This window comes from Diaporthe amygdali (assembly GCF_026229845.1).
Source record: "Diaporthe amygdali strain CAA958 chromosome Unknown NODE_2_length_3802984_cov_64_841326, whole genome shotgun sequence".
NCBI lineage: Eukaryota > Fungi > Ascomycota > Sordariomycetes > Diaporthales > Diaporthaceae > Diaporthe > Diaporthe amygdali.
Window position 1 is genome coordinate 3,001,580 of NW_026517022.1, and position 9,928 is coordinate 3,011,507.

Consider the following 9,928-nt stretch of genomic DNA (forward strand, 5'->3'; position numbering starts at 1 on the left):
CAGTGGTCTGTCGGACTCGATCTCGATTCTAGAAGCCTTCCAGAGCACGATGATCCTTACTTGCTTGGTAATGGCAACGGCCAGGTGCTTCGTCGACGCGGCTTGTTATACAACCTTGCTTCGATAAAATGCAACATTTCAGAACCTATGTGGTGGGTTCGTGCCCGGATTCGGATTCTTTAGTTTAGAGGAGTGATATATATCTGAGCGCTTAGCCTTTAAAGTACTTATTTACTCCTCGATATCCCCTGCTCCGTCGTCTTCTCTTCTCATCCGCCCATACAGACGATACGGTCGAGTGTTTCTTAAGTATTCTTAAAGTGAACGGAATCTTACTGCTTTCACAACCCCATCGCCACGCATCACAGCTATCATGAAGCTGAACATTCTTGCCTCGGCCCTCTCCGCCGCCTCCTTGGCCGCGGGCCACGGGGCTGTCACCAGCTACCAAATTGGCTCGACGTAAGTTTTTGGAAAGGGAAACAAATGAATTAGAAAATTAAAGGCGACTACGCTTGATCATGTGCACTTCGCGCCCTCCTTGCTAACAAAGCCGCGGCTCAGCACATACCCCGGCTACACGGGTTTCTCGCCCGCGACCTCGCCGGCCACCATCGAGCGGCAATGGCCTGACTACAATCCCATCATGACCGTCACCGATGCCAAGATGACTTGCAACGGCGGCACCTCCGCGGCGCTTAGCGCCCCCATCACGGCTGGGCAGAACATCACCGCCATCTGGGGCCAGTGGACGCACAAGCAGGGCCCTGTCATGGTCTGGATGTACAAGTGCTCCGGCGCCTTCTCCGCCTGCGACGGCAAGAGCAAGGGCTGGTTCAAGATTGACCAGATGGGCATGACCAAGCCACCGCTGAGCGGAGATAGTTGGGGCACCGCGATTGTCGTTGATGTAAGCGATAGCAGTCTCCTTGCACCGAGTTGGCAGAGACACCTGGTTACTGACACAATGGTACCCCTCGCGTAGACTCTCAAGTGGTCGAGCAAGATCCCCACCAACCTCGCCCCGGGCAACTACCTCATCCGCCACGAGCTGCTCGCTCTCCACCAAACGAATACTCCGCAATTCTATCCTGAGTGTGCTCAACTCATCGTATCTGGAAGTGGCTCTGCTTCGCCATCTTCGGACTACCTTTACTCTATTCCTGCATATGCCGCTCAAAGCGACCCTGGTGTCACGGTGAGTATTATCATTGATTGCCTGAGACATTGACCAAATTGCTCGGTGAAGAATTTATGGCTGACCTGTTCTCTCAGATTGACATCTACTCTAGTACTGCGACCACTTATACTCCCCCGGGTGGTGGTATCTGGTCTGGCTTTACCTTCTAGGCCTTCGAAAGTGACCCAAATGCACACTTGCCATTGAATGTATGACGAATTAATTTCCGATTCTATCATTGGAATATGTCACCCATTTCATGGAGTAATTCGATCAACATTGTATATACTTTACCTTCTTTATCAGATAAATCTGCCCGCGGCGAAGATGCGAGGTTTATCATGATCACTCATAGCCATACTATTCACATTACTCCATCTGACTCAAGTCGCATGAGAAATGATTCTTGAATTGGAAGAAATCAAAGCTGTCTATACAAATTTTCGAGAGTATCCGTGGTAGGACGCGATCTGGACAACTCCAGCCAAGAATGGCCAAAACCTCCACACAGCAACCGCCAGCGAAACCGTGGGCCTGTGTACATCGTTTTGCACGAACAGATCTTGCTTGCAGTTCGTGCCTAGCTCATCCACCGTTTTATCTAGCAGACATGGATTGACCGTAGACCGCAACGATCTCACAGGGATGGCCTCCATCCTGATCAAAAGCCCAGCTATCCGAGTCTCTCGGAAGGACGCCAAGCCAATCAGGACACTTCCTTGCATATCGTGCTTTGTGATGCACGAATTCCAGGTATGAAGCGTTTTGATGGATCAAGAGGTCGTAAAGGTTGATCAGGTATGTGTAGAACTTCGTGCCGAATCCTTTCGGACAGGGCTCTGCTGGATGGCTGCGGCCAGGTATCGACGTTCCAATGCTTAGATATTGCGCGAAGGATGATAGGATATTCTTCTTGTGCCAGATCGTATTCAACATCATCGCGAATGGCCAGAATTCAGACACTCGACACCAGTTTAAGGAGACCCATACTCGCTTGAAATTTTCTCAAGGAAATCCATTACATACACATTACCATATTGCTAATGCGTGGGATTTCATTACCAGCCCCTCCCCGCCCAGCATCTAGAAATTCTGCCATGCTCTCATGCTGTCCGTTGCTCAGTTCAAAAATACAACGAGCACCGAATTGAAGCCTCAACCTCTCTGATAATCTTCCACACGACAAACATGTACAATCGACTTTGCTGGAGACATGCATATCCAATATTTCCTTCTCGCACAGTCCAAAAATGGCCATACTCTCGCCGTGCTCCCTTCCAGTAGATGGGAAAGTATGGAAATCCCCTCCAAGACCGTATGACATGGTAGCTCAGTAGTGATGCTTGCGATGGCAACATCTGCAGTAAGACACAAGGACTAGTGGACTCAGGTCCGGCCCATCCTGAGAATCCCGTAATCTGAAGCGCTTCTGAGAACTGGGCATGTTCACGCAAGCAGCCTCCTCATCGGGAGCCGAGGGACCTCCAATGCCTTTGGCCCTGAGAGAATTGGCAAGGCAGTTCACGCTGTCTTGTAAATAGTCGCAGTCTTGCGCAGGAAATTTAGAGCTGTCACCATCACACTTGGTCATGGCTTCAGCGAGTGCCGCTTCCTGCTCAAATGCCTCAGACACGAAGTCAATGCCACTCCAGCCATCTCCTTTCTCGTCTCCAATGATCCAGTTCGCTTGCTTTGCAAAGGTCTTCCGAGCGTGTTCCAGTAGGTCATCGTTGAAGTCGAGGCTGACCTTGATAACTTCCATGTAGTCCACGCGCACGTCTCGGAACTGTTTTGTCAAGTAATTCTCCATCGTGGCCATGCTTTCGATAAAGCTTGGGGCCACCGAAGATGAATTGTTCCGAACGAGCTTCTTCTCTACCATAGAAGCGATGGCATTAGACTCCAAGGTGTACGTAAAGGGGATGCGCCCCGCAGTGTCCAAATGCTCATTGAAAGCCAGTGTCGTTGCAGAAGGTCTCATTAATGTCGCGGTCCTGTTCATGCGCCTCTTCCTTTCCTTACGTGACATCTTGCCTTCGGGGCCCCAATTGCGATGCCGAAAACTCTGAAGCATCGCCGCAGGGGTGTTAGGGATATCGCCAGCGAATAAGGCGATCTTATGCAGCTCTATGAGGCGGTCCATTGCTGGCCAATGTAGGTTGCCAATTCCCAATTGCCGAGACGCATTGTAGACGTGAGCCATGGCACTTGTCGCGTGCCTGTCGTCATTGAGCATCTCGATTCCAATTGATTCGCTCAGGGTTGCCAGGAAGGTCTCTCGCATGGTACTTAGTAAGGGGTAGTCACCAAGACATAGATCTTCATCTTTCGGAAAGCATATGGGCTCGAAAACACCGCGTCCCCGGTAGAATTTAACATCGCATTCGGGAAGCTGTTGTTCCAGCCCTGTGTAAAGATCGAGGAGATGCTTGCAAATCTCACCGACTCCTTCCCGTCGGGGATGTACTTGCGACGTATCAAAACGACAACGGGTGATATTTAATAACAAGTAGCTGGACTTTGTCAAGACATCACCGATCTGATCGCGTAAAAAGCCGGAGTCCATGAAGCTGCAGAGCGGAGTTCCTGGCGTAAAGGAAAAGCTTTCTTTGTCTCTTTCAATACCAAGCAACTTCATGTATCGATCGTAAATCTTAAAGTAGTTTGGTATAGATGCAGGAAAAGCATCACAGGTCTCCTTGATGTCCAACATGATCTCGGCGGCAAAAACACTTGTGAGGTTGACTTCTTTTTGTACCCAGATAGACTGCAGGGAGTCCATGATTGGATCTCTGCTGTACAGCTCCAATTGGCGTGCCCTTTCTGAAGAGCCAAGCGGGGGTGTGAAAAAGCGATGAAGCTGCTTCAAGTTGTACAAAAGGAAACATAGAGTCCTGTCCCGTTCGAGGACCATGTCAATGTCGTCCCTCAGCAATACTCGTGGATTGTGCACGAATTCCTGAATAAGAGGGTTAAAGGGCGGGAAGTCCTCGGAGACAGACGTGCAAACAAGCCTTCGGACGGAGAAGACAAACGTCAAGTCGTTCATACTAATTTGTTCCCCTCCATTCGCCGACGTGTAGTTTGACTCTTCGAATCCAATGACTGCTTTAATATCGGTGGGGTCGTGGAGGGTGTTCAACAATCGGCAGTATGTGCCTGGGTGCGACCAGGTCCGTCGCTCAAGATCACCTTCGTATCGTGGAGAGGGAAGGATCGAGACTATTTTCTCTTCGGATCTCTTGACGAAAGCCAGGGCTTGGGCAGTCATCAGAGTCGCCACGGACAGGTCGGCACCATCCTTGAAGGACCGCTCCCACAAACGCCTTATCTCTGCCTTGAGGTCTTGCAGGTCCATGAATAAGGTGAAGACCATGAAAGCATTTTCCTGGCAGTCATCGACTTCCATATGGTACCGAGCAGATTTAGCGGGCTCCTTGGCCATAGAGGGTCCCGAGGATTTGGCAGAGGATTCTGGACCGTGTTCAGGTTCGTCTTGAATCATTTTCTCGAGTAAAACTTCGTAACGATTGCTAATATGGTTAGATCCAAACCTGTGACTGAATCCGTTGGCGGTACTCACTGATTCTCGGGTTTCCGTCTGCCATTACCAGATGCAACCTCTTCGCTGTTGGTCTGGTCCGAGCCGATTGTGGAGTTCTTGGAGGTTTGGACAAAGAGACGGGCAAGCCTCTCCAGGACCTCTACAAAATACCGATGCGCAGAGTTGCTCTTTCGATCATCTGGTTGGGCAGCCTCAAACCAATTGGAGAACCTTCGTCGCAGCCTGATCGCACGACTGAGTGCGTGAATTCTGCAGACATCAGCATGTAAGCAAAGTTCAGACAAGCATCCGAAAAGAGGACTTAAAGGGACTTGAAAATAATTGTGTGCGCGAGAATTTTACTTACACACTCGACGGCGGTTGAGACATGCCGCGGTCGGAAACTGGGAGACGGGCGGATATCAAATCTGCCTGCTCGAGAATCTCCGCTGTGCTCAAGACGATTCCCCGCTCGTACTCTTCTTTCTTTTCTTTCTCAAGTGCTGCCTCCCTCTGTGCCGCCACCTGCTGCTTCGCAGCCCTGCGATCCTTGCCCTTCAGACGGCCTGGTCCGGTGGCCGTGGATGTCTTCATGCCAGGAAATTTATTGCTAGCGGCACTTGTGGTCGTGGTGGTCATTGCGTTCGATAACTTTGGTCCCACATGCTTCGTTTGCCTCCTCTTCCAGCCATAGCTCCTGGCTGCCTGGTCAATCCATTTGAGGACGTAGCTGGTGTCTTCCTTGTACTGCCAGTAGCTAGCATCAAATACTGGTAGGGAGGAAGCCATGTTGTTGAACGATGTGATTGATGGGGATGCCTGGTTCGATCAGTGTTTACTTGACTGCTGTTGGTGAAGAAAGCCTTGCACAAGCGTGTCCTACTGGTGCTCATGAGTGCATTGGTGATGAAGTGGAAAACGGCCGGGGTTTTTGAGATCCAAGATTAAAGACATGAACTGGTGTTACCAAGTAGCTTAAGGAATGGTCGTGCTTGAGCTTGAATCTTGAGGACACAAGAATTTGGGACAATATTCAGCTGCTGACTAGATCTCGTCCAATTAATCCCAGTATTCACATGGATACAAACGGTTTGCTATATAGAACACGAGACAGGACGGATTACAAGTACCACCCGAGAATCACAGCCTAAGCACTAGGAATTCACTCTGCTGATAACTTGCTTCTCTGGGGCAGGCATTGAACAGTGCCAAATGAATCACTACTGGGCGGAATACCGTATTTAAGCCTTTTGTGCTTATGTACGTGACAAAAATGGATACGAGCCCTTGGAGATGTGGTAATTGAAGGACTGGGATGTGTATCGTCTATCCTTTTCAGCTAACCCTAGACCTCTGAAGAGGCGGAGCTAGTACTGGCTCCAAGCTTTGACAATACAATTTTCTGGTTGATGATGGGTGTCAACCAGCGCAAGTAGGGGAGGTCCTGGAAAACACCATTGGAGGTACTCCAGAAAACGGATAACGCTTTATACATAAAAGAAGATCAGAATGAGTCATATCACGTTGTACCAAGATAGCAGGTCTTCATGTAATTGATCTTTCATACAGTCATTCTCCTCTTGTCCTTCCAGTACTTACCCCAACGCCTCAAGACAGCAACACAAACTATGCACAAAGCCCCATCCAGGAAAGCAACCATGGTAAAGAACCATCCTCTTCCCATGGCGTTCACCAGTGGGTTGAAAACAGCAATCACAGCAGCAGACAATGCACACCGCATGATGTTGGCACTCGCAGCGATTGTGCTGGGCTTCTCGGGGAATATGTCCACCAGTAGAGCACTGTATACCTGGTGCAGGACAGTACACTTTGCACCAACGTAGAACTGAACAATCAATGGCACAGCAGGGTGTGCCTTGAGTTGTACGGCCCAGGCAAAGCCGACCAGGACGCAAGCCGAAAACGCCAGGATGAGCAGCGAGAAGCGGCTTCGTGCCTCTTCGATGGGGAAACTGTGGATGTTGTGGTTGTCAGTCTTATTCGTGGAGAAGCCGGCCTTTTGTGCCACATGCTTGTAGTTCCTGTCCATCATCCATCCGCCTATGAAGCCCCCTGCGATGACGCGTGAGCCGCCGGCCAGGTAACATAGGCCAAGGTAAATATCTCTGAAGCCATAACCGCCTGGGTCTTGTCCGTAGATGACGGGAATCGAGGCCTGGATGAGGTACCAGACGGCGTATGGGCTAGCTGCAAGCCAGAGAGCAAGGAATGTGACCCAATAGAAAACGAGACGGAGGGAATTAAATGGGTTTGGAACCACCAACTTCCCTTTTCCGGTGGCAGTCTTGTTGGGGTCCTCGATTATGTATCCTTCTGTTTTCTTCCTTCCATCCTTGGCGCTAGTCAGGTTGTTTGGACTTGTGTCGTCAAAGCTGTCCTCAACACTGCCCGGTAATTTTCTCCCTTCCTCAGAATCCTTGACACCGAGTCTCCTTTCCCTCCGCCAGTCGACCATGAGACTCCACCAAGGTCTCCATACTTCCAGAACTGGCACAGACCCATTACCCACGATGGTCCTCCTAGTCTCGGGTAGCGTCCATAGGATCAGCATGAGTGCAATTCCACCGAATATCACCAAAGCCCAGAATCACCAAACCGGATGGTTTGTCATCACCGCCCCACCGCCAATGATAGGGCCAATGCAAGGCCCCAAGTTCCCGCTCGCCAGCATCGGGCCCAGCATGCTCCCTCTATCTGCGGAGGTGACAAGGTCGGCGACGACGCCATATGCGAGGCTCAGCGCCGCAGAGCCCCCGATGCTTTGCGTCGCACGGAGGAGGAGCAGCGCTGTGTATCTGCCTGTAGAGAGGGCAAGCCCTAGGCTGGCTGCGGTGTACAGGCCGAATGTCATGATGAAGACCGGGCGGCGGCCAAAGACGTCGGACATGGGGCTCCAAGAGTTGTTCAGTAACTAACTTGTCGATATTCGGTTGTAGGAGTTATTTACAAGCACGGTTTTCTGTATTTCAAGAGTACATTGGAATATCAATATTTGTTTTCGAATATCTGCCCGGGTATGTACCAAGAACTTTATCTCTTTCAGCTTATCCATCGCTTCATTCGTACACATCACACGTGGATAACACCTCTCCTCTATGTGGTCATCATCTAGACCTCACTTTGCTCCGCACCTACAGTTCCAACTTCTTTACACTACACCGGTAACTGTCTATTCTTGGCATATCCTTCATACCCATCCCCATACTTTCTCAAGTGGTCCCGGGCTCTGCGCTCATTTTATCAATGTGTGTTTGTTTTACCCAGAAGGTAAAAGGCACCTACATAATGCAGAACTTGAGCACTCCAAGGTACATAGAAGAGGCATAAACATCAAATCCCCCTGGCGCAGTGTCAGCTGATAGTTTTGTAACACCTGTGACGCGGTCCGCGCTGCCACTGTTATAACTAGCTATATTGATTTGGAGTCAGTCAAGACACACGACAACATGGTGCAGAAGAATGAACCAGAGAACTGCTGATATAAAGATGATGCTATGCATTCCTGAGACCGTACCAGAATGGAGCTTTGCGTGTGTTCCAAGGATTCCTTACCCTATAGCTTCAGCTACCAGCCAAAGGGCTACGGGGCCTCACTCCACGAACAGGAATTCTAGGCCTCAAGTACCTAGATGTACCTACCCTCACAGCTTGATTGACTTGAACTTCTCGGCAGCATCCACCAACGCTGGCTCAATCGCTACCTCATGAGCACTGTGACCAGCATCGCCGATGACCTTGTATTCGACGTTCTTGTTGTCCTTCCCGCCAAGAGCCTTGTACAGATCCCAGCTTGTCTTGGCAGGGCACACGACATCGTACCGTCCCTGAATGATGACAATGGGCAGGTGCATGATCTTGTGTGCATCCTCAATCAATTGACCATCTTTCATGAATCCGCCATTGACAAAGTAGTGAGACTCGATCCTCGCGAAAGCGAGAGCCCTACGCGGGTCAGAGACGAAACGCCATTTGATGTGGAGGATACTGACCACTTCGGATCGTCTGACCTTGCGATGTAGGCCGGATCTACCATCAACTTGCTTGTGGAATTCTCCCAGCGACTCCAGGCGTCGGCACTGTGTGCTTGTCAACTACGTGGTCGGATGTATCTGAGAGTACTGGAGCGCATTTACACACCATCTGAGCCTCTCCTCCTCGTCGTTTCCGGTCAGTCGCTTGTAGTATGCCTGCATCATATCACCTCTCTCATTCTCAGGAATAACGGCCTCGTAGTCATCAAAGAAGTCGGCAAACAGGAAGTCGGCTCCCTTCTGGTAGAACCACAGCAGCTCCTCCCTTCGTAGCGTGAAGATGCCTCTGAGGATCAGTCCAAGGCAGCGGTCAGGGTGCGTCTCCGAGTAGGCGAGCGACAGTGTCGAGCCCCATGATCCTCCAAAGATGATCCACTTCTCGATGCCGAGGTGCTGTCGCAACTTCTCCATGTCCTCTACGAGGTGCCAGGTCGTGTTCTCCTCGAGCGAGGCGTGCGGGGTAGACTTTCCAGCGCCCCGCTGGTCGAAAAGGACGCTGCGGTAGTGGGAGGGATCAAAGTACTGTCTGCGATCGCCCTCAATTGTGATGATCTTCTGCGCCAGAGCTCGAATACTCACCTATCTGATTCGTCAAATCCGGCCCCAGGACCGCCGTGGAGATAAACCACAGGTGTGCCAGTCGGTAGGCCACATTCTTCCCAGTAGATGGAATGGACAGGGGACACTTGGAGGTGACCAGACCGATTCGGAGACATCTTGGGGTAAATTGGTGCCATGTTGTAATGTTTTTGTTAAGGTGATTAGGTTATGAGTTTTGGAATGAGGACGACGAATGTGGTTTAGAGAATTGGGATCTATACCGATCTTGAAGTTGCCCACCCGCTGTTTCAAAGTTCACAATGACTAAGCTCCACCCTTATTAGTCAGCCTTTAATTTTTAGAGGTAGCGTTAATATTAAGCTTATTTCTAGACAATATTCCTCTATATAAAATACATTTATTTAGTATAATAAAGCCCACCTGGGGTTAAGGTTCAAAATACAAGGATTAAGAAGCGGTCCTGTTGCCTACCTAGGAGAACTGCAATAGTCGCTCTGCAACTATAGCAATCCAGACTAAAGAGCTAGATATATACGGATACGCTCACTACCAGATAGCTAGACAGTAAGAACAGCTCTTCAGCAGTTAATC

General features: G+C 50.1%; 4 protein-coding genes across 4 annotated transcripts; 1 reads left to right on the forward strand and 3 right to left on the reverse strand.

The window, feature by feature from the left end:
- Positions 1-373: 373 nt before the first annotated feature.
- Positions 374-2,267, forward strand: J7T55_012263 (glycosylhydrolase family 61-8; the record flags this gene model as incomplete). The annotated part of the gene is made up of 6 exons (XM_053137132.1): positions 374-462; positions 565-910; positions 986-1,198; positions 1,276-1,291; positions 1,824-1,933; positions 2,016-2,267. The coding sequence occupies 6 exons, from the start codon at positions 374-376 to the stop codon at positions 2,265-2,267; spliced, it is 1,026 nt and encodes a 341-aa protein (XP_053000064.1).
- Positions 2,268-2,510: 243 nt separating this feature from the next.
- Positions 2,511-5,513, reverse strand: J7T55_012264 (uncharacterized protein; the record flags this gene model as incomplete). The annotated part of the gene is made up of 3 exons (XM_053137134.1): positions 2,511-4,713; positions 4,764-4,994; positions 5,092-5,513. The coding sequence occupies 3 exons, from the start codon at positions 5,511-5,513 to the stop codon at positions 2,511-2,513; spliced, it is 2,856 nt and encodes a 951-aa protein (XP_053000065.1).
- A 772-nt stretch (positions 5,514-6,285) lies between these two features.
- On the reverse strand, positions 6,286-7,632 carry J7T55_012265 (uncharacterized protein; the record flags this gene model as incomplete). Its single annotated transcript, XM_053137135.1, has 2 exons — positions 6,286-7,264; positions 7,337-7,632. The coding sequence occupies 2 exons, from the start codon at positions 7,630-7,632 to the stop codon at positions 6,286-6,288; spliced, it is 1,275 nt and encodes a 424-aa protein (XP_053000066.1).
- A 754-nt stretch (positions 7,633-8,386) lies between these two features.
- Positions 8,387-9,513, reverse strand: J7T55_012266 (proline iminopeptidase protein; the record flags this gene model as incomplete). The annotated part of the gene is made up of 4 exons (XM_053137136.1): positions 8,387-8,687; positions 8,735-8,821; positions 8,883-9,302; positions 9,356-9,513. 4 exons carry the CDS (start codon positions 9,511-9,513, stop codon positions 8,387-8,389), a joined length of 966 nt encoding a protein of 321 aa, XP_053000067.1.
- Positions 9,514-9,928: the final 415 nt, after the last annotated feature.